The sequence below is a fragment of the Cupressus sempervirens genome, chromosome 1 (assembly GCF_028749045.1).
Source record: "Cupressus sempervirens isolate cs-2001-9-10 chromosome 1, ASM2874904v1, whole genome shotgun sequence".
Taxonomy (NCBI): Eukaryota; Viridiplantae; Streptophyta; class Pinopsida; order Cupressales; family Cupressaceae; genus Cupressus; species Cupressus sempervirens.
Window position 1 is genome coordinate 696,336,416 of NC_143118.1, and position 23,427 is coordinate 696,359,842.

General features: G+C 36.5%; 1 protein-coding gene across 1 annotated transcript in view; it reads left to right on the forward strand.

Moving 5' to 3' along the window:
• The window catches only part of EYE (conserved oligomeric Golgi complex component-related / COG complex component-like protein), an 82,266-nt gene that overhangs the window by 32,568 nt on the left and 26,271 nt on the right, over nucleotides 1–23,427 (forward strand). Inside the window, exon 8 of the mRNA XM_089787322.1 lies at nucleotides 12,964–13,654. Within this exon, the coding sequence (XP_089643448.1) occupies nucleotides 12,964–13,654 (691 nt within the window). The remainder of the gene's footprint in view (nucleotides 1–12,963; nucleotides 13,655–23,427) is intronic.

Below are 23,427 nucleotides of genomic sequence, written 5' to 3' on the forward strand. Positions count from 1 at the left end.
CCTGAGAGTAAAACTCGAAAAACTAATTAATTTAATATATTTTTCCAGTGTTACACCAGCATGAGGCTGCAGCGGTGCGGGGGGACATCGGGATGAGTTTTGGGTGCGGGAAAAAAAAGGGCCTCAATTTGAGGATGACAAGGGGTGGCAGGGGTGCGGAGGTGGGGGGGAGGTTGCATGGTATACATATATGATTGGAAATGCTAATTATGAAATGATACTCCAATATAACATACCAAATATAGTTGAATATAGACACTTGAAATGGGATTCATGAACCATAAGTTCAAACTTGAAACTTCATAACCATTACCAATGACCATTGAACTTAGTAACATACTTACAATAAAACTCTTAAACATGATAATGATAATGATAAATGAAAAATATAAATCATACATGGTACTATCACCATGTAAGTCAACCATTGACTATCAAATGACAAAGATGAAAGATTCAAAATTCATTGTTCAAATGTGATATATCATAAAGATGCTCATGATGACAATAAGTAGAGTAGCATGAAATAGTGAAATGAAATAATCTATCATGACCATATCAAAATGAGTGCAATCAACAAAATGTCAATTATGAGAATGTAAGGGTGGGAGCTCTCTAATCATCCCCTATACTGAAGTTCTCATCTCTAGAACTACTGACTCCTCATGGGTAAGATCTTGATCCTCCAAAGGAACACCATCTAGCCCTAATAATAATGGCACGTAGGGTCATTTCCCTACGTTGACATGAGATTAGTCAAACTAATAAGGTGCCATTACAAACAAAACCCGATCATAGATATGGGCACAAACAACATGAGACTCGGTTGTTATATGACCTGCGATCATGATATAGAGCCCGATATTAATGATGAGCAATTCAATAAAATGAAGTTCAATTTGATGTTAGTAAATCATATTTCACATTGCATATACTATATATATATATATATATATATATATATATATTATATGCAAAGATATATATATTGATTTACTTCATGCTTCAATTCGACTGAAGCTACAAGCTTAACAGAGAATACAATCAATTTGAATTTTTTGCTTGTATATTCCATCTAAGTTACTGGATGCACTCTTGGAAGATGAAATTAAAAATTTATTTTTCTGTCAAGTCGGATTCTGCCACAGCTAGGTATTTCTCTCAGGTGAACTTTGTAAGAATTTGGAAGACTTTTGATTTGGAGAGAGGAACCCAAATCGAATTTGGGGCGAATTTGACTGAAAATGTCATTTTTATTGACTTTTTCATAAAGTTTTTTTGCTAACTTAGGTCTATTTGACCATCCAGCCCTAAAAGTGACCCCTAGAAAGATCAAAAGGGTTGTTTTATATGTCATTTGTGCATTTGTGAATGCAAAGAAAAACTTCTTGCCTCCATTTGCGTGTGAACTTATTTGCTGCTGTATATATATATTAGAAAAAATATTGTATGGATGAACCCAAAATGAATTTGAGCCCAGCCCCCCCAAAAAAATTGGACGAATTTTGAATCTGAATCTGTACCGGAATCTGAACCAGCATCTTAGATTTCCATATTATCACTATTTGCAAATGGTATTTGATGGATTTGATATTTTGCAAATCTTCATGATATTTTTAAATTTAGGTGTCCAATCTTTTGTGCCACACCCTCATCTTCCTGCCCCATGTAGCAACTTTCACTTCCAACCTCATTGAGAATGTAGAGATCTCCATTTGCTCAGAAGCATAGGCTATTATATTTCCATTGTTCATAATTTTGCATACTCCAAAATGAAATTTAAGGGCTCGTCCATGACAAATTTGAGGCACAGTGAAATGATTAGGCTTTTGACCTTAAACATATAAAACATCTTTTGTTTTGATTCTAACATTGTCCAGATTGAGTGTACCTTCGCATCTTTTGTTTGCTGTAGCATTATCTTCAAATTTTACTGTTCCTTTGTCCACCTTCTTCAAAGAAGAAAATTTACTCTTATCGCCAATCATGTGAGTTGAAAATCTGCTGTCAACATATCATTGGTTTCTCTCATCTTGAGCATGTAATGCAACTTGTCCAAGCATAGAGCTCTCCTTTATCTCTTGCTCCTTTTCTGGTACTTTGTTCGGTTGATCCTTATTCTTGTCACTAAGTTCTTCTTATTCCTGTCACTAAATTCCTCTTTCTTCTCTATTTAAATCTGTTACACTATATGAAGTTATAATCTATTAAAGGAGCAAATGAGTTGAAGCTCCTCTATGGAAATACAAAATCATTTCTTGTATGCACTCTACATTCTAATGCTCTATGACCATATTGATCTCATTGAAAACAATATTCATGAAAGGAATAATTGAGTGTGGTAGTGCGTGGCTTTCTTTTAGGGTTGCCCTTGTTGGCTCTTTGAGACTGCAAGGCTTTAGCCTCCATGATTTCTTCTTTGTTCATTTCCTTTATTTCTTCTTTGTTTATTTCCTTGCTTATTTCTTTGTTGAATCTTTTTAGAGCTGCAACATAATTCTCACTAACCAATTGCTTTGTGGTCTGCAAACTTCCGCCCTTGAAACTAAGAACAATTTTGACCAAGGGTGATCTTTGGGAATAAATAAGATCTAACATTACAAAACTCTTGTCACATTTGGTGCTTCTATTGAGCTACTTTTTGGTCTTTTCTAAGTCCTTCCTCAAGGAAACAATCTCTGATTCTAGCTTCTCACATTCTTAGATTTTTGTCATTAGCTGCTCTTTCAAGACATCCTCAATATGTTTGGCTTATTGAGCTTGAGCCTTCAAGTCCATGATTGCCTTCTCGGAATTTTTACCATCCCTTCGAATTTCGATCTTTTTGCTTTGAATTCCTTTTATTCACTCTCTTGGTTTTGTCAATAGCAATGGTAAGTTCTTCCTCAATATCTACTATACTATTCTCCTTGTTTTCGAGTTTTACATTTCCTTTGTCTTCACACCTTGGATCTTCTTTCATTTCCATGGCCATGAAGAGAATTTCTTTTTTTCCACTTTCCAAAATGCTTTTATCACTTTCAGATGAGTTATTACTTCCTTGGGCCTATAGGCTCTTCTTGTGTCTTCAAAAACTCTTGGATTTTCCATGATTGTACTTTTTCTTGCTTTGATGGTTCTTGTTTTTTCTTTCGTCATAATATACTTGTTTCTTCACTTCTTTCATTTCCAAACTGTGGATATTTTGTAGCATAATGAGTGATATCACCACAATTGAAGCATTGAAGTGTATACTTAACTTTGTGCTTGCTGGATCCTTTGTTAAACTTCTTTACAAAGTAGGCTTCTTTCTCATTGCTTGAGATTTCACTTGATGTTAGAATTTTGTCCATCATCTTCCTCGATAAAATTGTTAATGTTAGTGTAGTTTCAGTCGGATAAAATGCATTGAAGATATTTGTATATATAATACTTTGTATATATATGGGATATATACTTAATAGTAAATACATATACATATACATCTTACTCTTTATCATGACAATAAGCAAATGTTATTGATAACTAATGATAGTTAAAGAGACATGTCTCTACAGAGACATGCCTCTTAAAATCATATACATGCTTTGAGAAGGTACCTTGAAACACACATAAAATCTACAAGCGTTATTACAAGTTATAGAAAAGATAAAACGATCCTAGTTTAAACATGGTATCATAGCAGCGTTCTTTCCGAAGGTCTTATGAAATTGGGAGACATTAGAAAATTTATACCTAAGTACAAATAATAGTTATTTAATGCATAAGTTATCAGTTTGTGATAGACAAATGCAAATTACTTTGCCATGTCTTTGGCCACAATTTGAACCCTAATTTCTGCTAATGGTACATATGGTACACCAGTTCAATATTGTTGCTGGAGGAAGTGGGGGTGATTTATTGAAAGACCGTTGAATTTAGGCTTTGCAATTTTTTGTTGAACTCAGGTTGATAGGATATAATAGAAAGCTTGAAAACCATGGTCACGAAGGCATTGATGGGCACAAAAGCATTGTTTAGGCATTGTAAATAAAAGTGAGCGAAGGGCATGTGGTCATGCAAAGTGCTAGTGTACCAACAGTCATGTTTAATACAATCGTCCAAAAGATCCTTCTCTTTAAAATGTTCGTGCCTTTTCCTCTATTAGTTACTAAGTTTGAAAGGAAGCATTTTTGACTTGGCACCTTCTTTATATGACTTGGCATCGACCTCTTGTCTTGCTTGCTATTTCTGATTGGGCATCATAATGATTATTGTTCCTATTATCTAGCATCATTCATGGTTCTTCTGTTTCCCTTCATTATTATCGTCTACTGTTTTATTCGCTTGGGTTGGCATTTCCTCTTACAATTGATGTATTATTACAGACCACCATGCATCTATCGCAATCTTGTTTGTTGAAATAGCTGTCCAGTGATTTCTCGTTTGTAGAAAATTGATTGTGTATGCACTATTGGAATACATTTTCCTGAAACTTCGTGTGATCGCAACTTAGCAACAGAATAGAAGCCACAAGGACAAATTTAATGTAACATTAAGCTCTTTTGTGCATGGAGAATCATGTTTACACAAACATTACACTCACTTGACAAGTATAAGTCAGCAGAGAAGGAGACAATAGACCATTGAATAGGGAAGATAAAACAAAAGGATTTGCAGAAATAAAGGAAAATAATAGGTATCCAATATGCAACATTTATACGTATTCAAAATCAACGCCAAGTTTAGTGATAAGCTACCACGGAGGGGGGAGGGGGGTGGGGGTGGTCAAACAAGGATACAATGGCACCAAGAATTAGCAAACGGGCAAATTCATTGAAATAAGGACAGCGATAGGGGACTAGAAATCTGTAGAACAGCCTTATATAAGCGAAGTGCAAAGGCAGTGACAATATATATTATAGATATCAACAACTAATAATTCAGTGGAAGTTATATATATTCATATTTAAGAGGAATGTAGTTACAAAACACAAGGTTCCAGTGTTTATTGCTTGAAACTTGAAGAAGGCGAATATAATCCATTCACACCTCATTATTGGTCCAAACCATTCAAGGGCAAAATGCTACTATGAATTACGAGGGAGTATGGTTGTGCAGTGACCTACTCATATTTAGGGCCACACTGTGTATATTGACATCAGCATGTATAAAGAAAGTACATAGAAAATGATTATTTGAGGGTGAGAAAATTATCGGGCACTGCAAAGAAACAACGAACTTTGCAATTGAACAAAGAGGGAAGATAAGCTTAAATAATGCCAAGTTCATTTAAAGGTACTGGCTGGAGCTATTCCTCATGCCATGAAATATTGAGTGGGAGTTTGATGAAGAGCTTTTCTACGGGGTTATGAAAAGTAGAAGTTGTAGGTCTCAAAAGCATAATGAAAGTGATGGTAGTACCTCAATGTCTTCTTGCACAGAGAAGCTACGACATGCACCAACGATAAGCAGTAGCTCACTTGCCTGTTCTTCAGGATTAGGTTGTGTGTATAAGGCTACTGTTGGTTCATTATCACACAACAGGAAACCATAAGTGATGATTCTTTATTAGTGGTTTTATTTGATGATATAGTAGTTCTTGCCTTAGAAAAGAAACAAAGGAGGAACTCACATTGGGAGATGATGCTCGTAAGCAAGAGTGGTCAAGGAAGACCCTTTGCTCTCAAATCCTTATAAGGGCTATGTCAAATCCAATTGAAGGGTTTGTTGCTAAAGTGAATCAAGTATTGTATGAAGGGCATTACCCTTTGACTACCAGAGATCAATATTTTTTGATTATTATATTTTGAGATCTATCTTCATTTACTTTTTGTAGTTAATCTCTTAATTGTATTTTCTAATGTGCTATAAAAGTTACTTACCTTGACCTTTTTTTCTTTGTCTTTGACGATGTTTTTGCAAGAAAAAGAATGTTACATTAGGCATGCTACCTTATATGAGTACCCTTCTATAACAACAGGGAGTTTGGCACATCCATAAGAGAGGGAGCAGTTAGATGATATGTTTTAGTTTGCTTCCAAGAATCTTCGTCATATTGGTTTAGAAGGAGTAGATTATGGTGAGATGGTTTCTCTACTTATTAGAAAATTATAGCAGCTAAAGGGACTATGATTCATGTTATGAAGTTCCATGTGAACCAAGGATGTCTATACTATAACATTCCTAGATAGATGGATACTTGTTGAACCGGGGAGCATGACAGTTCATTAGAGGCAACTTTGGACAGAGGGATCAAATAGAGGATATGTTCAGATTCAGAGGGAGTCTTGACACCTTATTGAAAATAACCTTGACAAGGAAGTCAAAAGGCTAGCGTTTTTTCATGAAGAAGTTCCAAGTGAAATTTCTCATAATACACTCTTCTCTATGAGAGATAAGTTAGAGGTGAAAGCCTTATTCTCTGATATGATCCTTGGTGGATGTCATGACAACACCACATGATAGTATCCGTGGTGACTTCATGTGCATGAGCGTGCCTCCTGTGTACATCATGAAGAAGTTACGAGTTCCAAATTATTATCACTTGTACTTGTAGAAGTTATTGGAAGGTAACAACCTTACGATAACTTAAATCATGATATACATTTTATATAAATGTTGAAATAGATCATGAAAGGCTTTATCTTTGTTGGTTAACAATTTGTCCCTCTTGCTATCTTGGCTTTACCTTGACTCTAGATGCCCAAAAATGTGAGGAACAAAAGGATGTTCACCAACAAATGGGTCAGTGTATGTATTCTATCATTGCCCTCTGAATTGGTTAGGTACAACGTCCTATGATTTGCAGTGATGTGCAATGAATATCTTTTTATGAGATCGGGAGTCTTAACATTATAAGCTCTTAACCTGAGAGCAGTAAAGGATGACCAAATTGTTTGTAGGCACAAACAACTCAGGCAAGATAGATTTAGATAACCTATCACACCCAATGGAATGACTATAATAGATTATCATAAGATTTCCAATTCTTACTTTTAATCTAAATGTAGTGTTAATCATCTAAATGCAAGGAGACATGGAAGAAAGAGATGTACATGAGGGCAAATGGAATTGCTTTGACTACCAAAACTTAATGAAATGGAATTCAGCAAGTTACTAATAGATTCATACACATCTATCTTTCAAATCCCAATGAAACTTTCTAACATAATATGAAATGAACAAGAGAGGAGGTAGAATCATATATGAGGAAAGTAAATGGAATTACTTTCACTGCAAACATCAAAATTAAATGGAATCCACTTGATTATCACAGATTCACATACAATTGTTCTTTAACTCTTTCTACATAACTAATCTAAGAATGGGCAACAAAACATGACCAGTAAACATAAAGTAAATGGAATTACACACTCATTCACCATCAAGTTTGTTGACCTTTGTATTATCAAATGAGGTTACATTTATAGTCTGTTGTTATCATTTCTAAATTCTGGCAGAGCAACAATCATATAATAAAGAATAAAATATGGAAATATCCAATTTATATCGCGAGATGAGCACGTGTTATCTCTTCTATTGATGATTCCCAATCCATGATATTCCTAAAAGCAAACCATGACTGTTCATCTTCATGTAGTCTCAAAAAATCCTCTGAAAATCGTTTATTCTTCATCTTCTGTTGTTTCACGCCAAATGCATATATTTCATATTACAACGGTCACTACGTTTTCAAATTCTGGCCGTTGATCTCAAATTAATGATTGCGATTGAAACGTTATGACTTCCTTTATAACTTCCTCTGTGGGTCCCTCCTATCGCTTTGTTACTAAGACTAATTTCTACGCATCTTTCCATAGCGACATATCGAGAAGCATTGATCTTTTAAGATCTAACGACGCTTGCAAAACTGACCCGCCTCTATCACTGTCAGAGAATCTATCCAATCGCAGTACGCCAATCTGGTACCCGTTTACCTTTTGCGTCTCACAAACTGAATTTGGCCCCATAGTTCTATGCATCAAATCGTCGCTATGTCGCATAGAATAACGATCGAGCAACTCTACATAGTGAGATAGCGATGAATGTAGATTCATCTTGATCCGATGATGATCATTTAAAGAATTTAATTCATTAATTTCCCTTTGCATTGTGGATCCACCTTTTAGTTATTTACCTCGTGGCATACATGTGGCAGTACTTTATTGTTTGATGTCGGACTATTTTGCCTCATTGGCACCTCGTGACTAGACTCTGATGACGCTTTGTAAGAGATGATGGCCCACCAAACATGTGCCTACATATCGCTATGTCGCTATGAATAACGGTTGAGCATCTTTATGTAGCTTTTTAAGATCTAATGACGCTTGCAAAACTGACCCGCCTCTGTCACTGTCAGAGAATCTATCCAATCGTAGTACGCCAATCTGGTACCCGTTTACCTTTTGCGTCTCACAAACTGAATTTGGCCCCATAGTTCCATGCATCAAATCGTCGCTATGTCGCATAGAATAACGATCGAGCAACTCTACATAGTGAGATAGCGATGAATGTAGATTCATCTTGATTCGATGATGATCATTTAAAGAATTTAATTCATTAATTTCCCTTTGCATTGTGGATCCACCTTTTAGTTATATACCTCGTGGCATACATGTGGCAGTACTTTATTGTTTGATGTCGGACTATTTTGCCTCATTGGCACCTCGTGACTAGACTCTGATGACGCTTTGTAAGAGATGATGGCCCACCAAACACGTGCCTTCATATTGCTATGTCGCTATGAATAACGGTTGAGCATCTTTATGTAGCAACATAATGACCTTCGTAGATCCTCTTTGATTTGACGATCAACAAGATGCATTTAACTTTCGTTTGAACCAGACCCAATATGACAGGTAAGCATCTGACTTTTCAACTAGCCAATAGCATACGTTCTTTCATTCAATTGACTTTTCAACTTAGTGATGTGGACGATTAGACATGTTTTGATTTGTCGAATTGATTTCCACTTAGGTCTTTGCCACCTTTGACCATGTTCTTCGTCATTTCTACATTTTTAAGTATTCATTCTGCATCAAATTCAACTGATCTTCTTGTAGTTCATTCTTACAATTTGTATATTGTCTTCAAGCTTGGTCTTCGATGTTCCTCTACTGTATTTTCTTTGTATATGCTCATGATTTCTCCATTTTACCTGCATTATGTCTTTAATGGAACACTTGATCACAGAATTAGGGTTTCGTAGTGATTTATAGAAATATTTTCATGAGGGCTGCCATAAATCTTTTTCTTTCACATGATTGGGAACAAGGAACATATGAATCTTTAGAACCGTTAGACCTTCTTCTCATAAGGAAAAACATGAACAAACCCTCCCAAAACTCTAATCACCTAGTTTTGGACTGATGCATTGCTCACATGATTTCCCGCATTAGGTTAGCTCAAAGGAATGATGAGAAGAAAGATCATCCTATAGGCAATCTAGACTCAGACTTATTACTTTGACACTTGATTTGACTCAAAACCTTAAGGCAAAAGATATGAACTAAAACTTGGGCAACAATCTTGTAAAGATATATGGTAGGTATTTGGTGAATATCTTGCCTTGATATTCTGATAGGCCATTACCATATTGAATACTTGGTGGATATCAATTATTGATGTTCTGACAGGCCATTACTTAGAGTCATTGGTGAATATCACGTGTTAATATACTGATAGGCCAATACTCATATGATATCATATAATGGAAATCTTCTGATCAAATATTTCCTTGATGTGTCATTCCTAAATATTGCCAATGGTGTAATATTTGCCTATATGTTTATCCTCCCTAACTAAGAGAGTGTAATTTCAGTCAGATAAATTGCACTGAAGATATTTGTATATATGATACTTTGTATATATATGGGATATATACTTTATACATTTAATGTTATATATATATATATATAGTTAGATGAAATGCACGGAAGATATTTGTATATATAATACTTTGTATATATATGATATACATAATACATTTAATGTATACATATACATCCATTTATGCATACTTATGTATGTATGGATCTATTGATGTATATGTACATGTATACATTATGATTAAATGTATATGTATATCATATATATACAAAGTATTATATATACAAATATCTTTAGTGCATTTTATCCGACTGAAACTGCACCAACATTTTAACACAAATATCAAGACCATGGGCCATCGAATAGGTGCACATTTTAGAACTCCAAAAAACATAGTAGTTCCCATCAAACAATAGAGCTTAGGAAAACCCTTCTTGTTTTGTAATTCGTGTTCTTAAGATCTTTCATTTAAGTGGTTAGCATTTTTTGTAGGAACCTGCTTTGATACTAGTTGAAGAAAACACACACACACACACATTGAGAGAGTTAGGGGGAGGGGTTTGGATGATGGGTGAATTAGTGTAAGAACAGTTCTTTCTCTTTAGCAATCTTAAAAGCAATGAACATAGAATCCCCACAATTAAGATCTAACAAAAGGAACACAAGATGCACACATATTTTTTATGTTGAAACCATTGCGCCTTGCGGGATAAAATCACGACAAAATGTTGAATTTTATAAAAATACTTATTACAAATTCGAAGGCAAACCTATAGGAGACACCATTACTCTCCACCACGCTCCAACTTACTAGGAGACTCCAATCCCTTTCAAAGAGAGGGAGCAACCTCTCAATCTCTTAGAATAGAAGGCTCCTACCTCAATATACAAGGTAATAGTTTTGGATCTGATCTAGAAGATCTTCAAAATCTGCTGACAACATAAACAAAATGTCCTTTAAGACTTTTCTCTTAAATCTGCAATACATCTTCACTCGGATCTGCAATAGGATCTTCAGTGAATGCTCTCAAATTTGAAAGATATCTTCACCAAATTCTGCCTTACTTCTTGTCCAAAAGTCTGATATTATTTCATAAACCTGCTCTTCTTCTGCCGTAGATCTGCTCTTAAAGTAGGGATAGTATTTTTTTAAATTTATAATCAAATGAACATCAAGTGACCTTTTTTATATCTCTTCAATTGCAACATTTCACAAAATGTTAGGACTCTTTAACTATGCCAGCGAACAATTTTTGTCTATTTAAAATACCCTTTTCAAACTTGATTGGCCAAAAAACAACCCGTGAAAAGGTAGGTCGACTAAAAAGCAATTGTGAAAAATTATGTTGCCAAAAAACTGGCCGAAAAATAGGCGCTGAAGAAGAAACTCACGAAAACATAAGGCAGCCAAAAAGCAACTTGTGGAAAAATTTCTGCCAAAAATACAACTCGCAAATAAATTGGTTTGTCAAAAAAAACATTCAGATATTGCCCAAATAAAATATTATTTCTGCCTTAAATAATTCAGCTTGAACTCCACTGATTGGCCCTTTCATGTCAATGGCAACAATCTTGCCACCTTTGACATCAAATGACAATAGTCCAATGAAGAACAGCCTTACAATAAGATGAGAATGGATCAAGGTAATGTAGCATCCATCCTACATTTGATTGGGATTTGGATTGTCTTGGCAAATCAAAACTCGAAGTATAGTTGTGATTTAATAACACAGGATTTAATTGATAAAAATAATGGGAAATAAGAAATGCTGAAAATTAATGAAAATGGGGTAAAAACTAATGCTTAGAAATTCAGCACAGCCCAAAACATTTTTGAATTTCTCTGCTTTCAAACTTCAGAGTGGGTGTAAGCAGCACTGCTATCGTAATTTTATACAAACTCCTAAAAAAGTGGAGGTGTCAAGGCCATAAAGCCAGTAATCAAATCTGCCTAGAAATTCATGCTGCTGGGTTGAAAATTGGTGATCCTATCTGGACTAGATTGGCAACAGCGGTGAGTGACTTATTGCAGATTATTATTACTAGAGTTTAAATTGTGTATAGTAATACGTTAAACACTAACCCAAAACTTTAAACTCTCAACCCTATTCTCTATTCATTATATTGCTCTTACTATTGTATTCACCCCACACTGCATTGGATCTGTTGGCAAGCTCCCACTTATTGGTGAGTGACCTTTTGCAGATTATTATTACTAGGGTTTAGAGTGTGTATAGTAATTTACTCTAAACAGTAACGTAAAACCTTAAACCCTAAACCCTACTCTATTCGTTATATAGCTCTTCCTATTGTATTCACCCAACACTGCACTGCATCTGTTGGAAAGCTCCCACTCTTTTGGTTCAGTGATCCTGTTTTCTTAGGAAACAAGTTTTCAAAAATGCTTTTCCTGGGTTTTTCCCATCTTCATGATTCTCATGGGGGCCATCTTGAAATTACTTAATATGTATGGATTAAAGCCCTCAAAATTATATTCCAATATAAATGCCCATAAAAAGCCTTGAATAGTTAGTGTATATATGATTGTGTTGATCTAAGATCATGCCGTCTCTTTATCTAAAGTTTTTTAAAGATTAGAATCTATAAACTAGTATTAGAAGTTAATATATTGCTAATTTTCCAAAGAATTGGAATTTCCAATAAGATAGGATATAGCAGATGTGAAGTCCTTGTCCGTATATTTAATAAAACATTTTGTTTTATCATCAATATTTTGAGTATATTTTTTCTTCTCTAGTACTTAAAAATATCAAACAGCAATATGAGTTTTCCTTTTGACAGACCAGAATTTGAAATTTTATCTCATATATTTGGCAAGTTGATGCTATAGATGGATTGTTAAATGGCCACAAAGGAGCATATCCTTCTCATTTTTGTATGCCATGGCTTTTATGTGCTATAGACGTTCACATGCCATGTGTACAAAAGATAAAAGATGCAAATAAATTGTGTGCCAGCAGCTAGAGGCTTCTATTGTTCTTCTCAAATTTGTCACCATCCATCATTCTTGGAGACGAGCCAAATGTGTGTGTGTTCATTGTGTGCATCCACTCTTTGGGAACCCTTTTATCTATTTTTGTTGTTTTATAATATACATGGAAGCTGAGAATATATTTCTCACTAGGAAGATTTATGAATACTTGTTCTCTGCAGGTATGGAGATTTAGAACTTGCTATCCTTTCAGCTGAGATATCTTCTCTAGATTTACGAGGAGCCGTTCACCGTGGTGTTGGTGCTCAAGGAGTTGAACTTAGTGAGACAGTCAGGAGGATGGAAGAATCTGTTCCTCAAGTAATAGTCTTACTTGAGGCAGCTGTTGAGAGGTGCATAAGCTTTACAGGTGGTTCTGAGGCAGAGGCACTTATTCGTACATTAGATGATATAATGCTTCAATATCTAGCAATGTTGCATGAAACATTGAAGTCGTTGCGATCTGTATGTGGGGTAGATCAATCAGCACAAGGTGATTTAATTGGTCCCAAAAAAGAAAGTGGCCCTGACAAAAAGGAAGGTTCACATGGTTCTAACTTGATAGACATGGTTTCAGATGAAGAGGAGTGGTCAGTAGTCCAAGGAGCATTACAAATTCTTACTGTTGCAGATAGTCTAAGCAGCCGTTCATCTGTTTTTGAAGCTTCCTTGCGTGCCTCTTTGGCAAGACTAATCACCTCTCTGCAGATTTCAAATGTTCTTGCAAGCATATGTCAGACCCGCATATTTGGTGCAGATGTTGCTGAGAGTGAAGAACTCTCCAAGGGTGGTGCAGCTACATTAGATATGGCAGCTTTGCGCTTAATCGATGCACCAGAGAAAACCAGAAGGCTTTCCAATCTATTGGAGCAGGTATGAGCCAGTATTGTGTACATGTTAGGCATTTATGAGTTCTTTATGAGTGTATTTTAATTATGGCTCATCTAGTCAAACTGTTTGATGAAGCTAGTCTGCAGTATGGATAGGAATTGTGCAAAAAACAGTCCTCTAGTTTTTTGTAAATATGCTGTTATTTGCAGTCTTACAAGATCTTACTTGCTTTGTTTTTGATCTTGTTTGAAAGAATTCTTAGTTCTGATTTATTGTAGAAATTCTGCTTCAGGAGAAATTTTTAGAAACTTAAAAATTCTATACCTGGCCTTGAATTTTCCGTTTCTCTTTATTTAAGAACTTCAATCCTTGAACTGTTCAATTTGGATCAAAGTCTGCAAGACATTGGTTACACCAAGAAGGATGTTAAAGTTCTCTAAACTGTTCATTTAGTTTATTGCAAGTTGATATTGAAGTTCTTTAAACATCTTAAAAGGCACTGATTGAAACTAAATGGATGTTATACGAATCAATATTCACAGATATTCAGGAAAATATTTGATTTTAGATGTTGTGTACATAGACGTCATGGCTCTCTGCATAATAAAAAACCAGTAAATGGACTTTACCATGATAGCTGTATATCAGGCTAAATATTTAAAACATTTTTCACAAACTAGGTAAGCACTTATGACCTTTTTAAATTTTTTGTTTGACAAGTTCTCCCAAGGTATATTCTCTGATTTTTTTTCTGACTTTTCCAGTTGACAGGATTTTTCATATTTTGATCATTCTAATTGGTATCCTAGAGTACGTTCTTTTCCTGACTCTGAACTCATCTTTGGCATTGGCTCAATTGTCTTCAAGATGCATCCTATATTTGTACCTTCTGCCAGCTACCATTTTTATTCTGTCATAGGGTTCGAAATGATCTTATACTATGAAATGGTTGATGATGAACTATAATTCTCTTCTTGACCTTTCAACTGCCAGCAGGGATGGACACACTTCATCAGAAACTTCCATGATGATTGGAAATTCAAATCCACCTTTCTCCTTTTCTAAATCTTATCACAAGTTTTTAGCTGTATCATTTCGGTATCTAGGAAGTCCATATGGTTGAGGAGAGAATCCTTGAAGCGGAACGTAAGAGAATGTTGGGAATTGGATGAACCACTAGCCGTACATTTCTACCAGTGTTATTGATTCTTGTGATAGCCTTGTGTGAAAGCCACCCTGAAGAGATATGACAATATGCATGCAAAGGTGTCATTAGCTCTCTAGAAATTAGTTGTACTATACACGTGCAATTGAAGGTAACATTTGTGGACTCTTATGTGGTTTGGACCACATCCTATGACTCACTTGCATCTTAGCGATTGATGACTTCTACACATTTATCAGCTCCAATATTATAAATTGTTCATGATCTTTCCTTTGGTTTGTACACCATGTACTGATAAGTTGTAATTCCAAAAGCTTCAACAATTGCTTTTGAAGTGAAACTTGCCAACAACGTGCCGTCTAGAGCCCAAACTGCCCTTTGCTTTGAACTATAATGCTTTGCACATTCCGTGATCAGCTCTGGACACTAGATTGCAGGAAATAAACCAGCTGCTGTCACAATCTACTTCTGGTCATCTTCTTGGCAAGGAACGATGGAGAGTAATCTCCATGGCCATACATTCTTATGTTGAACTCATCCATATTGAAACTTTGTAAGTTGGTGTCTCAAACTTCCTTCCACTTTGAAATAATTCTTCATTCTAGAAGAAACCCCTTGAGTTTATTCTCAATGAAAGTCTGCCTTGACCAGCCCAATCCTTTGAATTTTGGCATCTACTTTTTGCAAGACAAGGATACATAACATAAGAGTGATAGTCAAAATTCAAAGTATATCATAGAAAGTACTTCTACATTTCTCATTCCAGACTATAATTTTGAACCTCGAAGAAGAAAATTTCTTGCCAAAAAAAAATCACCACAAATTACCTCTCTTCCTCAAAACTCACTCTTGCTTCAAATTCTTCAATTTGTTGTATGAGGAATGAAATGAAAACCCTCTCATACGCAAAATGAAAAAATTGCCCACCAATTGCTAAGCTGGTACTGGGTTAATTTTAGCAATTTCATTAAATGTGTCCAAAATACCTCTCAAGTTTCTATTACGGGAAAGAATCTTACTTGTTACCTTACATGTTGCTAAAAATCACTTACGTTTGGACTCCATGTTTCACGCTGTCTCTGGTGCTCTTAAAATATACTGTTTTGGCATTTAAATTTGTCTCCAACACACTTCAATGCACACATCAGACATAGAAGTGGATTGCTTATTACTTAGTCAAATTTTATCATTTTACTCAACCTTGGTCTTGGGTGCACATTAGATAGGTAAGGGGAATTTCATACTTATGTAAATTTCAACATTTCTGTGCGCTCTATACCTTGGGTGCGTTTGAGGCATAGGAAAGATTTTAAGACTTGGAAGAAACTCTTTCCACCTAAACAACACTCGTGGGAACACACTTGAGCATTGGAGACAGATTTTTGCATGGGGAAATTCTTTGGGTCTAGTGAATTTGTACCCTAAAGTGCACATTTTCCCTGGACGAGGATAGTCATTATTTGAACAAATTTCTGGGCATAAAGAAACTAGTGGTCATGGGTGCTTTTAGAGTTGGGAGGAGGAAAATTTGGACACAGCCATTTTTGCATTTCCATCTCCTTTCCAAATGTGGGTGCATATTAGGTAGGCAAGAGGATTCCCCTACTTCGTAATTCTTTTGGAATTGCATATAATTCCCTTGCTTGGACGTAAATAAGGTAGGGAGAAAGATTGTTGGAATTTTAGAAAAGTCCTTCACAATGATGTATCTGTGATATTGCTCTTAGGATTTAACTGTGTGATTTTCGAGTCAAAGTCATTGACCCATGTTTCATGAGTAGTGATTCAACACGAATCCATCTCTCATGAGAATAAATGGAACACTTAGCACTCATTGGATCTAGGTGATGCTCATAGGGGTGAAGCATCGGGACTTCCCGGGAGGTCACCCATCCTTTACTATTCCAGCCTGAGGGCGCTTAACTATAGAGTTTCCTCCATGGTTAAACCCAAAGCTTGCAACCCCATTTGCAAAACCTTCACCAAGTGTTGTGCCTTATGAACCATTCATTAGAGAGCCCCTTAAGCTCATCAATTGATAAGTAGGAGATAATTTCCACAGCAAGTCAAATTGTGATATTGCTATCGGTATTTAATTGTGTGATTTTCGAGTCAAACTCATTGACCCATGTTTCATGAGTAGTGATTCAACACAAATCCATCTCTCATGAGAATAAATGGAACACTTTGCACTCATTGGATCTAGGTGATGCTCACAGAGGTGAAGCATCGGGTCTTCCAGGGAGGTCACCCATCCCAGTACTACTCCAGCCTAAGGTCACAATTTGACTTGTTGTGGAAATTATCTCCTACTTATCAATGATGTATCTCCTCCCTTGGGTGCTGATTTTGGGCGGAGAAAGATTTTCTCGTCTTAGTAAAATGTCAATGTTTGCATGGTCTTTCCGTCTTAGGACATTCTTGGAAAGGATCAAGGACTTTCTCAGACTTAGTGCAATTTGGACCAACTTCCTTAACTATTCATTCCTCCAGATTTAGAATTGGATACCTTTTGCTTATTCCTCTATCAGTGTTCATTAGTTGCCAAAAATATACCTGCCAAAAATAGACTTACTAAAAATAGTAAGTTTGTTTAAACACAAAATTAGATCAAACTGGGACATAGTGAAACTTACAAAAATTGACTCGCTAAAAATAGACATTGCTAAAAATATCAAGTTCTTCCAAAATTGCATCTCTTATCATTGTTGTGTCTTGCATGGTGATTAAGAACACTTGGTGTTATTGCATGGTTTCTACTTCCAATAGTTAAAGTTAAATTCCATTGAAGTTGTTAAAGTAGATTTTATTTCAAGAAAGTTGTTAAGCAAGAGTAAGAATAGATGGATAGTTATATGGTGATATTAGTGGACGTTTGATAGGGATCCATAAACTAGGCCATTGGCATCCTAGCAGCTTGTTAGGAAGCCTTGAGTGGTAATATAGTCTTTTTTTCTCTTGAATCATTGCATCTATAGAGGTAGCGCCGCTGGCAAGCTTTCATCAGATTTGATCCCCATCCATCTACTAATCTTTCCATTCATAGGAGTAGAAGTATGTTGTGAGGTTTTCACACCATCGCCCCAATATTTTTGGGGACCCCCTTTTTCGGGCAAGCCTTGGCAATTTTTACGGACGTTGGGGGAATTTTTCGGTTGCCTTGGCAAAATTTAGAGTTGTCTAGAGGTTTTTGAATTGGCGATTTTAGAATTGGCGATTTTACACCTTGGACGCCTTCGGGCCAGGAGGGGGTCTGGTTTGTTTTCACGTGGTGCGAAACTATATTTTCTAGAGCATGTAATTTCGCCCTTAGGCCTAACAGGTTTCAAAAACAACATTATTTTTTTCATGGTTAAAGCGATACCTGGCAGGATCAAATTGCAAATTTTGGACTTAGACGGATTTTGAAAATTTGATTTAATTGAACAACCTTGAACATTTTCAAAATGAATTTTAGATTTAGTCGTTTTGGAAAATCTTGAAATTTTTCAGTGAAAAGAAATTTTGATAGTGAAATTGAATTTAGAGTTTGGATTTCGATTGCCAAGAAAAGGATTTATTTTGTTCAAAAAATTTAGATTGTATTGCAAAATTGAAATTGGATTAAATTGCAAAATTTCATTAATTTGGTTGAAATTTTGCCTAGAGGATTTTAGAAATGTTAAAGGAAATTGGTAATTTGGAATTGAAAATTGATTTTTGGCTTGCTAGATTCAATTTTAATGATATTTCAATTGCCAAAATGTTGTTAAATGAAAATTTTGACATCTCCTAGACTTACCTTATTTCTATTTTGCAATTCTGGGTCAGACTTACAATTAAAAGGGTCAATTTTGCTATGGGGCTTAGTTATTTTCATGTTTTATTTAAAATTGGGCCATCTTGGGGGTTTAACTTATGTTTTTGTTTCCCTCCAGGAAGGTCGGCCCACTCTGGAGGTCAATAGGAGGATATAGGAAGGGGCTTCCCCCCTCTTATTTCCTCATTCCATTTCCACTCCTCTTGCTTGGTTTCGAGGAATTTCTTCTAGCTGGGAAAATTTCTCCTTTAGCAACGATTTTGGCTTGAGGATTTCCATTTTTGGGCAGCGAATTTCTTCCTAGAGGCTGGGCAATTTCTACCCTAAAGGAAATTTTGTGGGTGAAGATCTGATTTTAGGGAAGATTGGACGATTTTGGAGGTCTAATTTTCCTCCTAGGGCAGCAAATTTTTTTTTCTTCAGCTGGGCCGATTTTGTTTGGTGGAGAGACAAGGTGCTTTGAGGTCTGATTTTTGCATGTGTAGGTGAATTTAGATGGACAAAATTTTGATTTGGATTAGACTTTTCTGCCCTAGGGCATCAATTTTCCTTCTAGTTGGGCGATTTTGGCAAGGAGGTCGAAATTTGGTGAAAGGAGCAGATTTTTGCAAGTAGTCCATTTGCTAAGGCATCACATTTTGGAGGAAGACTGAAATTTCTGAGATCAGATCTGAATTTGAAGAGGCTCGATTGTTGGTAGAAGGTAGATTTAAAGTAAAATTTTTGTTTATCTTTAGAAGTGAAGATCGGTTTTAAAGGCGGATTTTATTCCTTGTTCTTGGTTGGTTCGTTTCCCTTATCTTTTTCTTGCACTATTCATCCACCACTTCATCATCTCCATTGATAGGCTGAAGTTGGGAGATATAAGTGTAGATTTCATGATAGGACATTTGGAGAGGCAGAAATAAGCTAGACTACCCTAGGATTGAAGTTGGGAGATATAATTGTAGTCCATCCTAAGGTAACGAAGAGGCAAAAATAAGTGGTAGTCCCACCCCTAGACTGAAGAGGCGATTATAAGTGTAGAGATAGGATTGGAAATAAGTTAGATTCCATCCATAGAAAGAAGTTGGGAGATTTATAAGTGTAGTCCATATCATTTAGAGCAAAGAGGCAGAAATAATCGTTTAGGATGGTGGATGTTAGTACAAGCAAGAACCCAAAGGGAATGAATACCAAAAAAGACAAGGAAGACATGATACTTAAGACTAGTTTCTTCTCGAAAATGAGGCGAATAAGTGACACCAATATCAGCACCGTGAACATGGTACAATTGAGGGATAGATTGAAGGAAGGACAATCCCCCATGGTGAAGAAGATCTACAAGAGCGGAATTGTACACCTAGCGGCTTTCCCTTCTACCTTGCCTTGTCCGGAATTGGTAATGGAGTGTGCATCCCGGTTTGATATTGTGACCAATTCCATTGTTTTTGATGAAGGGAAGAGAGTGTTGGCTAACATCAATAGACAAGTGGTTGAGAAGTATTCAATATTCCCTAGCATAAAGGCATGACAGTGGTAATGATGGATCAAATAGCTAAGTTCTTTTAGGATAATCAGGATGCCTACTTCATTCATCTAAAGCAGAATTGGTTACACGAAGGCAAGAAGGAAGTTACCAAGTTGTCAAAGCTCATCAAGTCAGATTTCAAATCAGAGTATGGTGACCTTATTGTACTTCTTAGCCGAATCATGGGCATGGCTCAAGGTATGCAATTCGAGAACTGGATGTACTATTTTATTGATGAAATTGAAAATGGAAGGAGAAAGCTTGATTGGGCTAGAATTATAAGTGAAAATTTAGAGTTGCAACTAAAAACAATACAAATTCAAAGGCAATTCTACATGGGGTCTTACCTTTTCTATTTGATTGGGAGACTATATGAACATCTTGGACTGAAGGCCTTAGGAGTGATTGACAATGGGTCGGGGCAATGTTTGGTGCATGAGTGCTATCCATAGCTTCATTTGCACCACAACAAAGATTATAAGATGTTTTATGACGCCTTTGCCATGACAAGAAACTTCCAAGGTACCCACCCGACATAATAGTTTTGATGGAGTTGGCCAGGCAACTTGAGCATTATGACAAGATGACGAAACTTAAAGGCGAGACAGGGATTACCTTCTCATTTGGAATAGGCAATGATACTTGCCCCAATTCTGTCACCTTTGCAATTGTGGAGGAGTTAGAACGATATCATCTAGGATAGTATAGAGCAAGACAGGGATTCAATCCTAATGGTCTTATCAAGGCATCTCACGAAAACACATTCAAACATGTTCCCACTATAGAAGATTTTTGGGCCAATACATAGGATGACTTTCATGTGAGGAAGCTAGCTTTCTCAAGGTTGTCAGTGGGCATGATGAGGGCAATTAGATGGAGAGGCCTTGATATTCCTGAACAGCCAGAAGATGATGAAAATGTGTTGAGAGAAGATTACGATACAGTGGATGGAATAGAGTTGGGTCCAGTGGATTGGGATGATCATCATGATCCTTCCTTAGAGACAGTTACAAGGACAATTGGTCTACACACTGAGTCATGATACAATGAAAAGGTAAGGCAATTACAAAGTCAAAAGGTACGCCTTACTTATGAGAAGATGAAACTAGAGAAAGAAGGTCCAGTTGAGTCAGTCGAACAAAAAGGTGGGGGCAGTAGCCAGCGACAAAGAGTAGTTAAGAGAAAGAAGAGAAATTTGGAGGTTGAGAAAAGTAAAGAACATCAGGAGCCTCCAACAAAGATATAGAATGCAACACGGTCAAGGGAGAGCATAATTGAGGCTAGGAGCCAAAAGGTTAATACAAGTGGACAAAGGGTCACGGTAGAGCTGAGCTTTGATTCAGAATCAAGTGGTTACAGTAACAGTACCGAATACTCTCGTCTTTCGGAGAACCAACATGGAGATGATATGACAGTCACTAGTGAAGAAGAGGATAGGCCAATTGATATTGAGGAAGTAAGCTAGGTGCCTGAGGCAGTTGGTGATGCTTTACTAGTTGAACCAAATCCAAATTTGGGGAGATGCACTTCACAACTATGGTTAAGGCAAATGCTTATGCCAAGGGGCGAGGTGGTGACTGTCCGAACAGTCGAAGGTATTCAAGGGTTAGTGGAAAAGGAAGATAGTGAAAAATAAAAACAAATTGCAAAAATGGTGGCAAAGGTAAGCAGGAGTGATGATGAGGGTCACCAAAAAGTTTAGATTGCTATACCAAAGGTTAGCAAGGCAGTGGATGAGATTGTAGCCAGGAGTATGAGATAGTAGAGTATAACTTGGGAAGAATCACAGATGACATGGAGTGAGGAGATCCAAGAAGGCATGATTTCAATTAGAGAAAGGTTGAGGAATGCAAACAAGAGGATTGTAAAGCTGGAAGCCGAAAACAAGTATTGGAGAGATTGCCAGCCTATCCAACAGTTGCATTAGGAAGCCCTTCTGCAAGACAACGGGAGCAACATAGAAGAGATATCGGCTCAGCTGCACAAAATCAAAGATTGGATCAGTGATATAATTCAAGATGGGCGAAATTTCTTGCCTTCCTTTATCTCGATATTTAGGTCATTGGTGGCTATTAGAGACAAATTCAAAACATTTGAAGGGGAGTGGAAGGATTTCCTTCCAGTCAAGGACTTAGCCATTCCCAGGCTACGGACAGTTATTGGGCTACTAGAGAGATATTTGGAGAGAACCAAGCTGGTGGATGGAGGAAAGAGTACGGTGGAGTCTTGGTATGTTGCCTTGAGTCTTGATCATCAGATCGAGGATACTTGAAGATATACAAAATGAGATTGCACAACACAGCCCAAGCGTTGACACTTCCATTTCAATCATGATTAATGATGTTGAGGTTGCACTTGATTTTGAAGATATCAAAGAGGAGAACGTTAATGAGATAGAGTTTGGATCAAGATTGGATGAGTTGGAGAAGGTTACCATCAAGAAGAATCATTTGGGCACTCTTGCCTCCCTCAATGCCTTTATTTGATATGTGAAAGAATATGAGAAGGATCACGAGAAGACACTGCAAGCAGTGAGCAACATGATGAATTCAATTGAGCTCAAGAGGAAGCACACGCCTTGCCCTGTCATGAAGGAAGTCAACAACAGGCTAGCCAAGTTCATTGCCTTGGCTAAGAAGATGAAAGAAAATGGTAGAATTATATTAGAAGATCATTTGACATAAGCCCAAGTGGCAAATTCTCCTTTCTTCTCGGGTAGGAGTGTCTGATTCTGATTGGCTACCATTTTGGTGCCTTCTCATTGGCTGCCACTTTTCCTTTTTTTCTTGGTCCATTGATGAGGTGGCATCTTCTCATTGGCCGATGGGGTGGCAACCCTAGTTAGGGTTTTTGGGATTTGAACTGGATCATTAATTTTGCCTCTTAATCTCTACCGTTGGTTGTGTTTTTTGGCCCCTATATAAGGCCATTTGCCCTCATTTGTAAACGGTTGAAGAAAATTGTTTCTTATGTAATACCAAAATTGCTTCTCTTATCATTCTGTGTCTTGCATGGTGAATAAGAACACTTGGTGTTATTGCATGATTTCTACTTCCAATATTTAAAGTTAAATTCCATTGAAGTTGTTAAAGTAGATTTTATTTCAAGAAAGTTGTTAAGCAAGAGTAAGAATAGATGGATAGTTGTATGGTGATATTAGTGGACGATTGATAGGGATCCATAAACTTGGCCACTTGCATCCTAGTGGCTTGTTAGGAAGCCTTGCGTGGTAATATAGTCTTTTTCCCCTTGAATCATTGCATCTATGGAGGTAGCGCTACTGGCAAACTTTCATCAGATTTGATCCCTGTCCATCTGCTAATCTTTCCATTCATAGGAGT